Source organism: Lepidochelys kempii, chromosome 3 (assembly GCF_965140285.1).
Source record: "Lepidochelys kempii isolate rLepKem1 chromosome 3, rLepKem1.hap1, whole genome shotgun sequence".
Classification (NCBI taxonomy): Eukaryota; Metazoa; Chordata; order Testudines; family Cheloniidae; genus Lepidochelys; species Lepidochelys kempii.
This window is the reverse complement of record NC_136382.1, coordinates 83,157,288-83,176,429: the sequence shown is the minus strand read 5'-3', so window position 1 is coordinate 83,176,429 and position 19,142 is coordinate 83,157,288. Positions and strand designations below refer to the sequence as shown.

The 19,142-nt window shown below is 41.2% G+C and overlaps 1 protein-coding gene across 2 annotated transcripts in view; it reads right to left on the bottom strand.

The window, feature by feature from the left end:
- Positions 1-2,355, bottom strand: part of SOBP (sine oculis binding protein homolog) — a 135,951-nt gene extending 133,596 nt beyond the window's left edge. Inside the window, exon 1 of one of the 2 annotated variants that reach the window (XM_073336934.2) lies at positions 1,646-2,355. In XM_073336934.2, the coding sequence (XP_073193035.1) occupies positions 1,646-1,741 (96 nt within the window). In that variant the 5' untranslated portion in view covers positions 1,742-2,355. The remainder of the gene's footprint in view (positions 1-1,645) is intronic. The other variant, XM_073336933.2, reaches the window with a different exon arrangement.
- Between the last annotated feature and the right edge of the window lie 16,787 nt (positions 2,356-19,142).

The window sequence follows — 19,142 nt, the reverse complement described above, 5'->3', positions numbered from 1 at the left end:
ATCCAGCACAGTCAGCCTTTATATCCAGCCAGGATAACATTTCACATGTTTTGATTAAAATTAACTAATTTGTAATTCTAGAACCTATGAAACTTAAAAACTGCACTCCATATATATCGCATTAAGTGGTGTTTTAAAATGTGATAGATTTGTGCAGCTCCCAAAACTATGTGATTATGATGAGCAATTACTGTTACTATCCACAGGCTTTAGAAAGTCCCATCCAAAAATAGGAAGTGTCACAAATCTCTCAAAGAAACAATAATGCTCTCTGGGGGTGGAATCGAGAGTGGTTTGCCCTGGATATCAGTGGCAACTCTCAGTTAGCCCTTATTTTGTTCATACCACTAATAGTACCCAAGTCCACAGTTCCAGTTCTGGTGAAACACACTCACTCAGTACACAGACAACATGGAAAAGAGAATGCCTACCTTAACCAGTAAAGAATGTCTAGTCAAATTAGTAATGAAGTTTGGGGGGTGTGGGGGAGGAATTGTATACAGCATTCCCCTTTAATACTGGATGAAAAACAATGCTATATTATAAAATGTCCTGTTAATAGGTATGTTATATATATATATATATATATATATATATATATATATATATATATATATAATGACATCTATAATGACATTTTTGCAGCAATATTCCAATGACTTTCTGTTTTAGTATAAATTATCCATTTACATTAAATAATGGTAGTTTTATCATATATATATATATATATATATATAAATTATATAAACTGCACTGTTTTAATTTATATTTGCATTTTTAAAAAGTAAGTTCAGCTGAAGTCCTGCAATACGTGCTAGTTGTGTATGACTCATGGAGAAAATACATCAGAGGTATAAAATAAATACAGGTCAGGGAATAAACTTGGAAAATAAAGGCACAAAATAGGACCAGTCCAACCTAGACCTGCGACCTAATGCTAAAAGAAGTCCTGAAATGTGTTTTTGTGCAATCGCTCCCATTCTAACAGCTGGAGGAACAGCCTCCAGCGCTACCTCTGGAACACAGCTGGACTGGCACAGTTTCCTATCAGATAGGAATAGACTCCAAACAATAAATAGACTCCTATCAACAAGAGCCCCTCGGACAGCTCTCTTTCAACAACACCTATGCTGCTTTGATTAACTGTGAAGTGAGGCGTGTAGAACAGAGGAGGAGGCAAGGAAGAAGAGAGGGGGGAGAAAAGAGAGTCCCTGTCTCTAAGCCCAAAAATGATGTGCAGCTCAGACCATAACATTTCACTTTGACATTTTAATTACACGGTTGCAGCTGGCTACTGAAAAAGGAGAGAAAGCCAGTGTTGAAAAAGCCCTCCCTCCTCCCCTAACTTCACAGCTTTCCAGTTAACCTGCGAGGATTGTAATAGAAAATGCACCCAAGGAGCTTAAAAAACCGAAGGAGGGAGAGTTTAAAAAATATATATCAAGCAATCAAAGGCGGTCAATGAGCTGGCTTTGCAGCCTGTGAATTCGGCTCTGTTTTCAGCCCAGGAGGCGGAGCTGAGACACATTCAGTGCATCCTACCAAAAAAAATGACAAGAGATCCTTTCTTATTTCACTGCCCTGCCCGGTGGAGGACTGGGGGGGGGGGGCAGAGGCGTCCCCCTTCCCCCTCGCAGGCACATACCTTCATCTCCTCGTTGATTTCCCTTTTCACCGGGTGAGCCGGCTTCCTGCTTCTTTTATTTTCGGGAGGTCTCCCTTCTTTCTCCATTTCTGCCATTTTTTGTGTCTGGCTGGTGGAGATGAAATGGCTGCTGGTGTCGTGGGGGGGCTGGGAAGCAGAAGTGGGGAGGGCGGCGGGGCTGGGCGGGGGTCGCTGGCTCAGCGGTGGAAGCTGGCGTGAGGGAGGGTCGGAGGCGAGAGCGGCGCGGGGAGGGTCGGGGATGCAGGCGGGCTGGAGGGTGGGTGATGCCCTGTGGAGTCAGCCATCTTCCGCCGCTCCGGCTGCTGTCTGCATGGGCGAGCGAGGGAGAGCCTGGTGCGTGTGTTTGGGAGAGAGGGAGAGAGAGACAGGGAGTGGGAGCGAGCGAGCGAGCGCGCCAGCCAGCCCCGCTCCTTCTGCGGAGCGGCTGGAGCCGAGGGGGTGGAAGGCGAGGGGGGTAGGACGGCCCCCGGCTCCGGGAGCGGGCGGGGCTTCCACGGCCACCGAATCCGCCGCGGCTCCGGCTCTGGGGGCTTCTCCTCGCGTCCCTGCTCATCAGCTCCTCCCCCCAGTGCAGCCGGAGCCCCCTGCGCTCACACGCACACAGCCCGCCGGGGGAGGGGCAGGGGGCGCGCTCTGTCCCAGCCCATCCTCCCCCGGCGGGGCCAGCGCGCTGGGGCAGCTGCCAGGGCGCCTCCGAGACCCCCGCTCGCCAGCCCGAGCCGAGCCGCCGCCGCCGCCGGGGGAGAGAGGCGCAGCAGTGGGGTCTGGGAGCGCTCGGGCTGGCTGGGCCGGGAGATGCTGCGTGTCCCCCGCAGGGGCTGGCTCCTGCCCGGCTGGGCGATCGCAGTCCGTGGGCAGAACAGCGCGGGAGGCCCGGCCGTGCAGCACACGGGAGTACACACGCTTGCTTCTCAGCCCCAGCATCTCCCCGGCCGGAGAAACGCCTCCCCGCTGCTGGGCTGCCTGTTACCCGACCCCTGCAGGAAGTGTCCCTCGCAAAGCATCGTGTTCCTAAGCCAGGCTCCACGATCCTGCCCAGCCCCGCTGCAGAACAGTCCCCCCACTCCCAGCCCCTTTAGGTGAACTCATGGCACTCATGGTTTGAAAGCGGCTACAAGCTTTCATTGAACGAGCTGCCATTCACTTTCTGATATCCCCCCCGCCTTTTCCTTTTTCCTCCTCCTCAACTTCCAAACCTGGGTATGTGCTCTGAGAAGCTGTCTCTGTCATGAAAAGGTTTGATTAACTCTGTTGGGTTTTTTTTTTCTTTTTTTGTCTGTGCCTAGGAAATGAGAATGAATGGTTTGATAGGAGGTACTTGAGAAATGAGGTACTGAATTACGGTACACACTGTGGGGGTTACATTGATTCTTCTTGGGTTGTGCTTTCTTACTCCTTGGCAGTTCGTAATTACCTGATACAATACGATATGGGGGTGTCCATTGTTCCATAAGTCAAAATTGTAATTGTAAAGAATTTTTCATTATGACTGCGGTACAGCTTCGAATTACACATTTTTTTAAAATATATTTGAAAGCTAAAATGTGTTCTGTATGTGTATGACTAGGCTCTCCATAAAAATCTCTGCTTAGCTTGTCAAAGCTAAGTTCGTTTTGTATGTTACAATGTCTAATTTACATTTTTTATTTCTTAAGCTTAAATCACTGACATTTGTGAATATAAAAAGTTGAGCAGAACTTTCTCCTTTAGAGACTAGAATAAGCCATGCTTACTCTGTTCAGATGGTGGAGCGGTTAGAGACATAGAGTCACTGTTGTTTATTTGTTTGCTCTGCAGTACTGAAAATATGAAGAAGTGATTTAAAATACGTTTGGCTTGTTAATGGAGGAGTAATAATCAAAATGTGTCAGGCTGGAAAGTTGTAGCGTACATCTATGTAGATGTACAGTCACCAGAACTGTTCAACAAAAAGAATAACTTTAATCACAGCCTAAACAAATAATGAGTAAGCAGGGAAACAGATTTGATCATACAGTTTAGCAAAGTAGTAAAAACCTGCAAAGGCTCTTGTATAGGCTTCCTTTGCATCAGTGTAGATGCAACAATACATACTGTACATAGAATGCTGCACAAAAGCAAAGTATAGACAGTGTTGGCTCTATCATGCATTTCAGTGGGAGTTTTGCATCCACAAGAAATGCAGATTCTGGCCTTATATGCACAAGTGCTAAAAGGTATTCAGATTTTTTTGTAATATTTTTAAATGTAATGGGTTTTTGCAAAATAATTTGTGTGAATTTGCAGAGATGTTCAGTACTTGGTATGTAACATCAAATTCATTGTGAATTTGTCATAAAGGTGCTTTTTTTACTCTAGTGGAAAAATATTAATGCCCCACATTTTCTCCTTGTTCGAAACTCATTACAACTGAATCACTGTTGTTGAGCTCCTATCAAACAGCAAAATCTTCAAGTATTGTTTCATCGGTTGTAAATGAAATATAATGATGAAAATTTGCTCACATAATTTCATGTACAGCTCCGGAACTTTTTGAAGCCTTTAGCTTTAATACATTGTCTCCCTCAGAAGACAACTGTGATTTGAACTGCCACCTGTTCAGTTTTATGGATATATCCTGATGAAAAAGGAAAAGTGAATTCTTGTATTAAAGTATCAGTTTCTACTATGAGCTGATAAGGCAGTTTTAATGAAAAATATGTGGACATGATGGTTCTGTTTAAAGAAACTTCTAAAAAAACCATGTACCAAAAGCACTAGTTTTAGAGTTTTACATGAAATACACTCTCTATGACATATGCTTAAGTATTATTATATCTTTTAATATATGTTTCTAACTTAATAATAATAATTTCTTCTGAAATTCTTCTTCTGAACATTTGCTGTAATTATGGTAATAAGGCATTGTTTTTCTAATAATCAAAGCAGATAAATAATCTCACAGAGGGTCCAATCCTGCACTCCTAACACAGGCAAAACTTCCATTCAAAGCAACAGGAATTTTGCAGAGTGCAACAACAGGCCAAAACAATGCAAATGGCCTCAAGCCATTAAATCAGGTAAGTGGACAAATATGACTAATTGCTTTTTAGGACTAAGCCAGTTAAATTAGTGAGTGGACAAATATGATTGATTGTCTCTTAAGACCAAATCTGGTATTCCTTGCATTTTCCTTCAGTGGGAATTTTGACTGTCAGTTTTCCTGTCTAAGGACTGTAGGATTTGGCTATAAATCAGGCATCACTTTGAATCTAGTGCTGCTAAGTCTGAGTTCTGATCCTCAGAAGTCCTGCTTTTCAACAGTTGCCAATAAATCTTTAACATCCTGATCATCCCAGAGTATGTACTGTTTGTCTGTATATCTACTATTGACTTTAGATAGGTACAGAAGTGCTGCTGCTGTTTCTCTTTTGCAATGACCATGGATCACCTCTTGGCGTCTGTCAGGAGTCATACCTCATTGAAAACTGGTGTTTTCATTCCAGTGTTTATTATTGGAATATCCAGTGATGACATAGGGCCTGGTGTCAACTCTTGTTTGCCTGGGAAAAGTTGAGTTTCTAATATTCCTGTATTTAGAATGTTCAAATTACAGGTATGATTTATTATAAATTTTCAACTACTGAAGTAAGTTTTGGAACTAAGCTGAGTATGAATTGTTCTACTTGTCATCTGAGAGACAGAAGCCAAGAAAAAGAGATAATTTTGTGTTTTAATAGTGGCTCATCCACTTACTATGAAGAGTTAGAACATCAGAAATTGTGAAAGTGGCTCCTCTTGTGTTAATCTTACAATGGAATAGGACTGAACATTTCCAAAAAGTATATAAAAATAAATCTGCTGTTCGCCTTAGAGAGGCCATAACTAATTACATGTATTTACTGAACGGTGACAGCACATATCTCTAGTGTGAGAATAACTGCATGATTTGGAAGGAATCCTCACCATTCCAATGGCTAAACAGTGTTTGTTTGATACTCTGCATTTTAACACCCTATAAATGATGGCATGCCTTTAACTTTAGTTGTTTGAGTGCAATGGGACTGCTCATGCATGTAAAGTTATGCACATATGTAAGTGTTTGCCTGAGTGGTACTTACGATTTTAACAAGTACTTACAGACTAAGGGTGAAATCCTGACCCTACTGAAATCAATGGCAGTTTTGCCGTTGACTTATGTGGGGCTAGGGGCTTCGCCCAGAATTTCAGAGGGGCATTAATCAGCCTGTTAAGGCTCAGTCCTCCACTTATTGAAGTCACTAGTAAAACTTGATTTCAGTTGGAAGAGGATCTGGCCTTAAATTTTTCCTCACAGTTTTACGGCCACAATCATTTGCACTTGCAAAAGACAAAATTTGTGTATACAAAGGGAACATGCAAATAGGTTGTTGAAAAAAATTCCCCACAAGTGTTTAATTTACTCTCTATTTTTTCTGTTTCTATTTACTGAGAGTCACATATTTTTAAAGGACATGTATCCATGCACTCTAGGTGCCCTTAACATAATTTTAAAATACCTACAGCAAAAGCCACACTTCAACATAACTAAATATCTTGTCCTACTTCAATTTAGAGGCAATTTAAGAGACCTTTTCCTAGCAGTGTAACTGAGGTCATTTCTCTTTGAAGGAAATAAATGGAAAAGCAGATTCTCCTGTTTAAATATGGAAAAACAACATATTGTTTTTTTAAAAAGAATGCATGAAAGGAAAGCTGTATCAGGTAAGGCATCAGTGACAGAGTGTATGGGGATGCTAGCAAAATATGTGGGATTTTGTTTGGGCATTACTGTAAGGTTGGGAAGCTCATGATAATTACCATAGCAACTTCATTATCACATGACATAGAAAAGCCAGTATAAAATCAGGGGTTAAAGGAAGGAAGGGTAGGGAGGAGAAAGGGATAGAGTAGCTCTCCCTTCTCTTCCTGTCTTGGGTAAGTAGAACTCCCCACAGGTCCCTAACTTCTTTGGCTGGTGTGATGAGAGCTCCCCCTCCTGTTTCCATTTACTTTAAACATTGTACAGAATGCATCATGGAACCTCCCAGATCATGTATTCAGATTTTCACGTACACTGGAAAGAAGGTAAAAGAAAGAAAGAAATATCCAATGGAGCAATAGTACATGTCACAGTTTGTGAAACTCATCTGTAAGAAGAAATATTTTCCTGTTGTCTTTCCTAATGGCTTGAGGTCATATTATCTCTTAAGACCCATCTTAATTATATTCAGAATCACAGAGTATATTCATTAATAACATAGATATTTATTGATATGTTGTTCATTTTATTATGTACTCTAACGAGGCAGTCTCTGTTTTTCTCTGTTTTGTTCAGCTATTCTCTTAACACTGACTCTTTGTAATAATTGGCAGTGTCCATAGATTAGATTATGACAGCAATAGTAAACTAAATAAATTAATTGAAATATCTGCTGCCAACCTGTTCTCCTTCAACCATTTCCACCAACAGGGAAACATACATATGAACTACTCCCTCAGTTCAGTTACATCAAATCCACATATACCTTCAATAATATTATTTCACATTCATACCTTTTCAGACCAACACATTCCATTCATTGCTGTACATGGATGGGTGCCCACAGCGTTATTCACACACAGTATGTCTGTAGATACTTTTCTTCTATGAGTCCTAATCTCCATCCATAGTTTTTTTTGTTAGCCAGTTGACTAAATGGGAGGCTGCCATGCAGAGTGTCAAAAGGTAGCCCCAAGAAAGCAGATCCCCGATGGCAGTTGTTGTGAAAGCAGTGGAGACTTTCAAAAATATGAAGTTCTGGAACTCTTTAAATGTTGATATACATCAAAGACAGTTCTCGAGTTGTATAAGGATGTCAGTGGGAGTTCTTGTGCAGATTGATGACAAGATGTGGCTCCAAAGTTGTTAGTTTTGTTAATTTTTTGTTTTATTAAATATGCTGGCAGACACAAAGTAACTTTCTTTGACTTATTAATTGTTGCTTCACTTGTCTTGAAATAGGAGCTACAGGTGATCTGATAAATGGATAGAAGTGTTGGCTAGTTTCAGTGTAGCTTTTCTGAGTAGTTCTGAATCTTTCACTGAAATGTTAAAAAACCAAAACCCTTCTAACATCTCCTACAGCAAAATGACACAAGGGCAGTTATTTTTCTTCTTCAGCATCAGAGCACACCAGTGTCATTAAAGGCTGTGTAACATCAACCCTTTAAACTGTTACCTAGAGGTACTGCATATGAAACCAAATTAGCAGAACCCACACCAATCACCAATATTGAAGTTCTGTAGTAAAATCTTTTGCTTAGAGAGCCCTAAGGTGTCTCTCTAAGCATAGCCTCTGATACTTTCATACTGGGTGCAGTGCCAGTGGCTAGGCGTGGGGCTATCGCTGGACAGGGGACTGAGGCCCATCATACAGATTTGGACTTGGCCTTGGTGATCCACACATTTGCAATCTTCAGGCTCTTCACTATTGTGAAGGATTCTGCCTCGGAATTAAACTGTGAAACTTAAAACAGCTCCAGGTGGTTCATCCCAGCACCCTGTTTGCTCAGCAACACTGCCAGCCAGTCACACTCTCTTCATTGAGTCCCCGTTGACTACTGATTCAAATTCAAGGTCTGGACCTTATTTTACAAGTCCTCCATGTGATTGGCCCAAGTGAGCTGTAGCTCACGAAAGCTCATGCTCAAATAAATCGGTTAGTCTCTAAGGTGCCACAAGTACTCCTTTTCTTTTTGTGAATACAGACTAACACGGCTGTTACTCTGAAACCTGCCTCACTCTAGGAGTCCTGATCTCCTGTATCTGCTGCATTCCACTGAAACAAAAGAACTGTCAAACTTCGAAAGTGAAACTGTATGCTAAAGCCAAAGTTTTCTCAGTGACTGCCCACACAGCTCAGAAACTCGCTCCCTGAAAATCTTAAAATGACTGTAAATTTCGGAATATTCAGCGCTAAATGTAAAAACTCAGTTCTTCAATCTAGTTTTCTCTCGATAACACCAAAAGCACATATTTAAAATATAACAACAACCCTACAGAATGAGGGAAGAACAGAGAGAGAGATCACATTGTTTTCCTTTTATTAAATATATGAAACACACAAACATCACGGTACAAGAACCTAACCAGACTGAAGTATTAGATAGGGAGTGACAGGAGAGTTTGGCCTGGGAATGGGGCAGAAAGCTCTCTAATGTTTTTACGTCAATTCTCTTTTTTAAAAATAGATCAGTTACACTGATAAACTCCTCAGAACACTATCACAGAAAACCTTATTGTTTCCACCCATAAGATCTTCCTCCTCCCTTTGAATTTATGGACACATTTTCCTTTTTTTTCTTGTCAATCTATGAAAAGAAAAACAAAAATCTGAATGTAAAGATACCTATTTATACATTAATCTAATAATTCTATATCTCCCTAGTGATCTTTGTTGAATGATACAATATGTCAATATAAGTAACATCTGTCATGGAAGGGAAAACAACTATAGGTTCTTTTCATTTATGAAATCATTGTAGAATTGCTGTATACTTAATTTACCTGTCATATTTTCAAACAAATCACATAATTTTGTCCAACTACCCCAGACATTGTACATATAAGAGCCCTTCTACAGTAAGTAGGTTATTCATTTATTTCATGGACCTAAAGAAATAAGGCCAAAACATTTAAAGTGGTGCATACAAAATGATTTACCAAGAGAAAAGTTAAGAATCAGCCTCTGACACCATTATTTGACAACGACTTTTCTACTGTAATGCTTTCTCTCCTGTTAGCTCCTCAACAGAATCATAAATGACATGTAATCCAATTTCTTGATCTTCTCAGATACATGCACATGAATTTCACATATCCTAATACATTATGGCATTGTGGTTAAGGGTCTACCAGAAAACTCCTCTTTTTCAGGAATTTATAACTAGATATGTATTCAGGACTATCATTTATCATATATTTCAGCCCAGGAAAATGTTCTTTATAAATAAAAATCTTTGAATAAGATATGATCATCATGATTTATTTATAAACTATTGTTATAGCTGTTTTTGTTTGAAGAAATACATGTCTTCTGATTTGTATTGCTCTTTCTAAGAAAAAACATATACAGTATAAGACATTATTGTTAATAAGTATCACCTTGTTTCTGAGGAACTCAAAGTCCTTTATAAATTTATTTGCACAACATCCCTTTCCAGGGCTGTATTAAGAAAACCTGGGGTCCTAAACACAGCCCTACCAGGCACCCTAATGCCCACTCTCAAGTCATGGGATAGTTTTGGTGAGGACCATGTACACACAAGCTCCATTTCCCCGGCTGGGGAGGCCTGTCACAGATTTCAGTCTGTGGGAGATCCTGGGACCAGCCTCCTGTATGTTCTGATTGTGTAATGGGATTGGAAGACCCACACCAGTGTATTTGTCACCTCCTGGGGCACCTTTGCAGTGCTGTGGTGCCCAATTTTGTCTTGAAACAATCCTGGTAGAGCACCATGGTTCCATTAAGCTCTGTGAGTGTCAGAGGGTGGCTGGACCCTGTGATTAAAATAGGTCCAGCTTCCCTGTGCCAGGGCATGCACTCCTAGTTGAACCAGTTAAGGGGGGGAGGCTGCACTTGAGCTATAAAGGGTCAACGGGAGCCACCATGACAGCAGAGTTAGAAGAATGAAGCTGTCAGGAGAGAGAGATCTCTTGCAGTGGTCACTGAGGAAGTGAGCTGGGACTGGGTAAGCAAACTGAGGTAAAAGTCTTGATTTTTCTTTAGGAGAAGGCCAAGTAGGCAGGCCAGGCGTTGCATCTTCTCCAGCTGGCCAGAGAGCACGAACAGACAGTACCTCAGGGGGGAAGGGCAGTGCCCAGTTTAAGGCTGGGTGGAAGACTCTTGTTTGTTTTTTGGAACTTGGTTAATTTAATTTAAAAAACAGATCTCAAGAAGGGCTGTGATTGAATGAGAGATACTGGAGCTTACAGAGCCCTGAAGAAGGGGAACCCCTGGCCATGAGCAGGTGGTCAGGATGCAGCCAACCTTGTTACTAGGTGCTTCAGCTGCTACAGCTTAAGCATCTGTCGTGTCCCACATAGCACCCTGCCAACTGCCTACAACCATCACTCATCTCTTATGGTAACCAGCCACCCTGCCTCTGACCCACTCCTCACCAACTGCCTCCAAACTTCCCCTGCTGGCAACCTGTACCCCTCCTGAGCAGGAGGAGCAGGGGCAGATTCATCACACCTCCATCCACTGGCTGATAACTGTTCAGTGGATTCATCACACCCTTGCTCTGTTCCCTGATTCAGGCAATCTGGAATTCATCCAGGAGTTGGAAAGCCTTAGCTGCTGTGTTTAGGGGCCCATCCTAGCATCCCAGCAGGTTCTGTGCAGGGAAGGGCAATCAGAGCCCTCTGCTGGGTGGGTAAGTGTTGGGGGATATGGGTCTTTCCTGGAGTGTCCCTTTACACGAGACTCTCTGATTCAGAGGTTGGGGGGTGGCCTGATCAGGGACAGCAGTAGCCGTGGGGGAAAAGGGTGGTTCCCCTGGGCTGCCTCAGGAAGAGGAAGGGCAGCAGGCTCAGGGACCCCATCCTCACTTGAGCTGGGTTTATGGGATCCCCATGAGGAGCAGACTGACTTGTGCTCCACACAAGTCTCCTCCAGCTGCAACTGATGACATGTCCTCATATGACCCCCATGCTGGACACTCTTGGGACAGGTTTACTGTGCCTCATGGTTAATCTGGCCCTACCTTGTCTGGTCAGGATGGTAATTATTCTTATAGCCATCTTACAGAAAGGAAAATTAAGACACAGAGGAACAAAGAGTTAACAGCTCTCATGCTGAATCTATCAGATTCTGAAGTAGAGAACCCAGATCTCCTGCCTCCCAGAACTGTGTGCTAACCACTGGAACAGGCAGCCTCTCCTCCATTCAGAAACTGAAACTTGGTGAACAGCTTGAACCAACTTCTGCCCTCCAGTTCATCCATGAAACACCATTGAATTTAGAGGGATTGCACAGGTGTAATTGTGGACAGAATTTGCCTCAACTGGTCTGCAAGTAAGATGATTTGAAATCATGAAAAGAATTGTAATATAGCAAGCTTTCTCACTGATTCCCACGGAGAAAGGAAATTCAGAGTTAAGAAAAAAGAAAAGGATTACTTGTGGCACCTTAGAGACTAACCAATTTATTAGAGCATAAGCTCACGAAAGCTTATGCTCTAATAAATTGGTTAGTCTCTAAGGTGCCACAAGTACTCCTTTTCTTTTTGTGAATACAGACTAACACGGCTGTTACTCTGAAAAGAGTTAAGAAAGGCCTTCTACAAAATGTAGGTGAAAAGTGTTGGTGCATGAGTTGGGGAAAAGTTAAATGAAGGAAGAAAGGAGAGGGAAATGACACATTTTCCTACAGCTGTTGTTGCTGTCGTGGAAAGTGAGCACCTACACTTTAGAAGTGTGTGGAAAGAAGGTGTTTGGTGAAAGAGAGCATGCAGGAGAGTTGGCTAGAATGAATGAGAGTGGTAGGGGTTCTATATTCTATTGAGGAGAATAGCTGGTGAATGACAAAGGCACAGAAAGGTAGCCAGAAAACAAGAATGAAGCTGGAGAGAAGGAAATGAGCTGAATGAGAGGAAACTGACTTGTGGCTATGAGAAAATTAAGAAGAATCTAAGCAAATTCCAGAAGTGATGGGGAAATAGGAAAAGGGATAGAATGAAAGCCTAGTGGACAGATAGAAACCTGTGTGGAGTGTGTGAATGGGTTAAAGTACAACTTGACACAGAAACACAGTTAGAAATCTAGCACTTGAATTTTACTGTTTGAGCAGATGTAAATGCCTGAGAAGGAACCTGGATAAGGCAATGGACATCCATCCATTTTTACTGAAGAGAGTCCAATCAGAGGGACAATCAGACTCCCTGGAACCTGCCGTGAAACATATTATCTTGAAAATATATTAAAGAGGGGAATGATATTATCCTTACTCATTTATTAAATGGGTCTGCTCGGATGGAACTATTTTGAGTAGGGGTTGTGGAACCAGTCTTAGGGGGTCTCTATTTTGCTCCAAAGCTGCCTGTTTTCTGTGCTTACTGCTGTGTGAAACTGACTCCAAGTCAAAATTTTCAAACTTGGGTACCTAAATTTAGGTACTTAAATTCCTATTTATACCTCTCCATAAAGTGTTCTTATTTTCAGAGGTACTGAGCACACGTGACTCCCATTGGAAGTTGTGGGTGCTCAGCACCTCTGAAAATCAGGCCACTTTTATTTAAGAGCTTAAACAAAGATTTATGTGCTTAGCTTTAGGTTTGAAAATTTTAGCCACAGTCACTAACCTGGTCAAATTCACAGTGGTGTAGTGCTGAATGTGAACTACTCTGCCGGACTGCAACAGGTTTGGTCATTAGATTCTATAACCACTGCTATCTTCTATAGATAATGTAACAAGAAGAGAGAGAGAGAGAATGAGAATGAGAAAGATGGTGAGAAGAACTAGCAGAGGTTAATAAAAAAAAAGTGGGTGTGTGTGGGGAGGGACAGAGGTAGTGACAGAGGATGGATTCAGGCATGTAGACCGCTCCTCATTTTTGGACTAACTTTGACATCCCACATGATCTTTGAACTCAAGCCATTAAAGGCAGTCAGTGGTGAACTAGCATATAGTAATCTTTTTGGTAGCTGACTGAACTAACATACTCTAGATCAATTGTTCTTTAGTTTATACAATAGCAGTAGCAATAACTGCTATACTATTATTATTTTAGTAATGGCAGCTAGGCACTTTAATTGCAGTGGTTAAAACAAGAACAAAAGCAGTGAGTCAAATGCTAAGTGACATAAATGTGTCTAACATTGTGACCTGAAGGTCATTAGATTCTGGCTCTAATGGACTGAAAAGTGGAGCAAATTTCAAAGGCAGGCAAAACCCAACTGACAAACCCCGGATGATGGACACAGAAGGTTTACCTAGATTAGGAAAAAAAGTTGAAGTTAGGATGCACTACCAGACCTAACTTCAACCTCTCCCCTATAAGAGATGAATGATAATACCCTAGTATAGATGAATGGTATCTTGATCTAGCAGGTTTTGATCTAGCTCTGTCTACCCTAGGCTTCCCCCTAGTTTACAATATGATCAGCTAACAGTCTATTAAAAGTGTTATACTGTTTACGCAAAGTATTAGGGATTGTTTCAAATCATGTTATCTAACTCAAGTTAACTAACTCAGTTTTAAAAAGCACCTTTTTTCATTGTCTAGACAGACCTCGATATTCAAACTTGGTTTCCTGCAATAAGTATTTCTCAGCTGACCATATCTCAGATGACTATGTCCCTGATCATTCAGGGCTTGAAAGAGCATGAGTAAACAGAAAACTAGTGCAGAGTCTCTGATCTTAGTGCAGAACATCATGAACACTTAACAGGAGCTTTCAGATTGACTTCCACGGGTAGTCCAAAGTGGAGTGTGCTACAGAAACCAAGAATGAAGGTAACAAAGAAATGGATAACTTTTGCAAAGTCTTCACTTGAGAAGAATGGTCCACAGTATCTTAGCCAGCGTCAAGGAATAAAACACAGACTATCTCAGATGTAAGAAAATAAAAGAGAGCAAAGGAAAAAATTATACAGCATCCTTTTTTTCTCAAAGTGATCATTGCAAAGTAAAAAGCATGGTAACCTAAACATTTAACATTTTTAACAGCAAAATATAAGTAAAGCTTCATAAATGACAATACACATATTTAAACACTGAGGAAAATAACTATAACAAAGATTTTTTTCACAATGACTTACATTTATTTATTTAACTCCTTAAATGCCTACCATGTTGTAGCCTGATTCACTTGATTATGCCACAATCCAATTTTCGTGGGAAGTTTTAGGGAGTGATTTTTACTTTTTTCACTCAGGACCCCTGGTTTCTTACTGGACCTTCCTAAATCCCACAGTTGTTTGCAACTATAAAGGGAGGTGGGATTGAGTCACTGTAAAAAAATCTATATGTATATTTTGGGTAGTGGGTGCTGCTGGGGATCGGTCATAAAGGGAGTGAGAACATGTCAGAGGGCCCTCACTCCATTGGTCTGTTTTATTTATTTCCTGTTGCATCCTGCTCCCACCTACACTGTAAGCTCCCTGGGGAAGGGACTGTCTTTTTTGTTACCCGTGTCAGTAGTGTGCCTACCACAATGGGTACCTGACTGGGGTTTCTAGGTACTGCTATATTACAAATAAATAACAATGACAATAATAATAAATATCAATAAGTAATAGGCTGTGGTGTTAGGGAGGGACAAGGCTGAGATGGCTGATTCTGTGTGGGGAGGCTGATGCTGGGTTGGGCATGTGGGATCTGGGTACATGGGGAGGTGGCACTGCATGAGAGAAAGGAGGGGTGTTGCTCAGGTGTTTTTCCCTTCTCCCTCCTTCACCAGCACAGCACTCATATTCTTCCTCCTAATCCTTCAGTTGTACGTTATTCAGCTCCAAGGCAATGCTGCTTCAAGAAATTGTGAGTAAGGTGGGATAGGATAAAGAGTTGTACTGGGATTGAGATAGAGTTGGGAGGGGTTAAAAACATAGCAGCTGCAGAAGGGAAGGGGAGCAGCTCTTTACTCACTTGCCTGCTTCTATATAGTGTGAGCAACTATGGGATTTTGATTAAGTTAGTTTTCTTTGCATCTTCAGCCGGTGGGGGTACAAAACAGCAGGTTCCCTTTGGCTATCTACCTGGGGGCCATGTTGGCCCATTAGCTGAGACATTCTGGTCTAACAGTTTGAGCTGTTGGAGACCTAGGTTCTAATTATTTACTGTATATTGACTTACTGTATGATCATTCTGTCTCTCATTTACCCATCAGTAAAGTGGAGAAGATAATTCTGACTTACCCTCTTGTGATCTTTGCATCTTTAATAAAAAAGTGTTCTATAAATGTAATGTGTTAATATTATTATCCAGCAATGAAGCATATTACAACATTGGCATTTGAGTAGCTATAATTAAGTGTGTATGTTAATACTCTTCAAGGACCAGTTTCTGCCCAGGTATGTATGACTCTCATTAAAGTCAACTGGAGTCTTACATGTGCAATTTTAACAGAATTTGATCCACAGTTAATAATATTAGAGCTCCACCACTGTCTTGGTGCTACTGTTTCAATGTCTGACTGCAGAGTCAATAAGGCAACTGTCCCACTTTATATTCTGAAGGCTAATGGGAAAGCAGGATCACCATGTAGTTAAGGCACAGGACTGGAAATAAGTTTGCCTTAGAGTTCTGGTGTGACCTTGAGCAAATCACTTACCTCCCTGCTTACTACAACTTCCTCAGTTGTAAACTGGATATAATAATAACTGGTTACCTCACAGTGATGCTGTGAAACTAAATTTATTAGTGTGTGTGTGTGCGTAAGGTACTTTGAGATCTTCCAATGAAAGCTTTGTAGATGTGCTAAGTATTATTGATTTTCATGTTTTAATAGATTAAATCTTAGATTATGAAGAACAGAGAAAAATCTGCAATAGGAAGTTTTAGTCAAACATACTAGTTAGTATATAGTGAGTATACTCCACTCATAAATAGTACACTTATTTGCAGACTGTGATTATTTTAAGTAAGATTGTGGTAAATATGAAAAGATTGAAAAGCCAGGCATTCCTCAGACATATATGTATGTCCTTGCAGAGGTGGAGGTATGGACAATGTTCCCACATTTCACTTGTGCTTTGAAAAGAAGATTGCCAGAACTGGCAGTGGTGGTAGGCATTGATGGGCTTTGATGTGTCCTGATTTGCATTAGACCAGAACATACTACTGCAAGCAGACACGTTTCTCTTCACTTTAGCTCTTTGTTTCCCATGCTGTGATGCTAGCTTCCCTACAGGAGTTTCTTTTCCTGGGGAGGCTTCTCGAAATCAACTGAAAATGAAGAAGGGGCTTTATTTTTCCTATCTTTATTGATTCTGTACGCTTAAGACTCATCAGAAGCAGAAGGAATATATTGTACACTGGTTTCAGAGTAATAGCCGTGTTAGTCTGTATTCGCAAAAAGAAAAGGAGTACTTGTGGCACCTTAGGGACTAACCAATTTATTTGAGCATAAGCTTTTGTGAGCTACAGCTCACTTCATCGGATGCATACTGTGGAAAGTGTAGAAGATCTTTTTATACACACAAAGCATGAAAAAATACCTCCCCCCACCCCGTCACCTTCAGCCCCCAACTAAAACCCCTCCTACGCATTATTAAAGATCTACAACCTATCCTGAAGGATGACCCAACACTCTCACAAATCTTGGGAGACAGGCCAGTCCTTGCCTACAGACAGCCCCCCAACCTGAAGCAAATACTCACCAGCAACCATATACCACACAACAGAGCCACTAACCCAGGAACCTATCCTTGCAACAAAGCCCGTTGCCAACTGTGCCCACATATCTATTCAGGGGAGATCATCACAGGGCCTAATAACATCAGCCACACTATCAGAGGCTCGTTCACCTGCACATCCACCAATGTGATATATGCCATCGTGTGCCAGCAATGCTCCTCTGCCATGTACATTGGTCAAACCGGACAGTCTCTATGTAAAAGAATAAATGGACACAAATCAGATATCAAGAATTATAACATTCATAAACCAGTCGGAGAACACTTCAATCTCTCTGGTCACACGATTAAAGACATGAAAGTTGCGATATTACAACAAAAAAACTTCAAATCCAGACTCCAGCGAGAAACTGTTGAATTGGAATTCATTTGCAAATTGGATACAATTAACTTAGGCTTGAATAGAGACTGGGAGTGGCTAAGTCATTATGCAAGGTAACCTATTTCCCCTTGTTTTTTCCTACCCCCCCCCCCGCCCCAAGACATTCTTGTTAAACCCTGGATTTGTGCTGGAAATGGCCCACCTTGATTATCATGCACATTGTAAGGAGAGTGGTCACTTTAGATAAGCTATTACCAGCAGGAGAGTGGGGTGGGGAGAGGTATTTTTTCATGCTTTGTGTGTATAAAGAGATCTTCTACACTTTCCACAGCATGCATCCGATGAAGTGAGCTGTAGCTCACAAAAGCTTATGCTCAAATAAATTGGTTAGTCTCTAAGGTGCCACAAGTACTCCTTTTCTTATTGTACACTGGGATTCTCTAAGTGGGTATTGTGGAATCCTGAGGAGAAATGAACTAACAAGAGACAAATTAGCAGGTTAATTAGCTGTCCACAATAACTTTAAAATACAGTAAAGAAATCATACCTTTTGTTTCTGATGGTTTCTGGAGAGAGACACTGCACAATTCTAAATTATAGGTGGTGCAGGTCAAGATACCTATAGATAAGGTTGCCCATCCTTTTCCATTATAAGACTATGTTTTTAGTTACTTATAACATTGTCAAACTTTAGCCATTTGGGTTGAAATTTTCCATGACAGGTGTCTGCCTCATGCTGATTCATTGATTTTTTAATTTAAGCAACAGTGGTTCAGCCATTTCTCAGAATGAGGTTAGGGGAAAATATGTTGTTTTGCCCATGTTAAAAACATTTTACAGCTATTTTATTGATAAGCTCTTGTGTCACAGTTCAGGGCAACTACACCTCTATAACTATGGTCTAGCAAAAGCACCCACCCTAAGCTCCCAGCTACTTAGCCATCACCTCTCTTGGGCACAGATTGCAAGTCTCTCCCTCCTGACCAGGGTTTTTCCAGGCTCCACAGTTCCCTGCCTACTCTGTGAATTCCCGAGCAAGTTAAACTGCCTAAGGAGGACAAATTTGCCTTCTTCTCAAGGGCTATAAACAGCATAATTACTCACAGCTTATAAGGTGCCACACCGCTTTTTCTAAGCAAGCACATTTATTCTTAAGGTAACAGTATTACAGAGAAAACATATTAAAACAAACAGACAAACAAAAAAAGAACATACCCATATACTATTAAGCTTACCAGAGATCTCTCCAACTCTAATGAGGGGTCTGATAAGAGTCAGTCCTTCAAGTCCCACTGAGGGGTTTTTCTGTGGTTACAAGTTCATAACTGCCATGGTTCATAGCAATCACACCCATGAATCTGTCAGTCACTCATTTACACAGTTTGGGCCTTTGATCTTGTTGTTGTGTAATACATGATCAGCAGACAAATGTCCTTTCCTTCAGTGAAGCTTCAGAAGGCTGAGTTCTTGCATAACTGGAGGGGGTATATTTGCATACACTTCCCTCCAGAGATTTCCTGGGAAACCCATTTAACTTTAGAAGTCCATTCTTCTCCAGACCATTGTTTCAAATAGTACTTTGAAGCTCATAACACTTCCCAGAGTTTATGTCAGGCATATCTCCCCCTAGAGATGGTACATACAATCCCACAATAATACATAAACATTTGCATTTTAAATACAATTAACTCCTAAGATACTTAAACTTAATTTAATAAGGTTTGTTCAGGATATTGCAGGAATTCCCTATATCTGTCACGTTTAGCACCTCCATGCA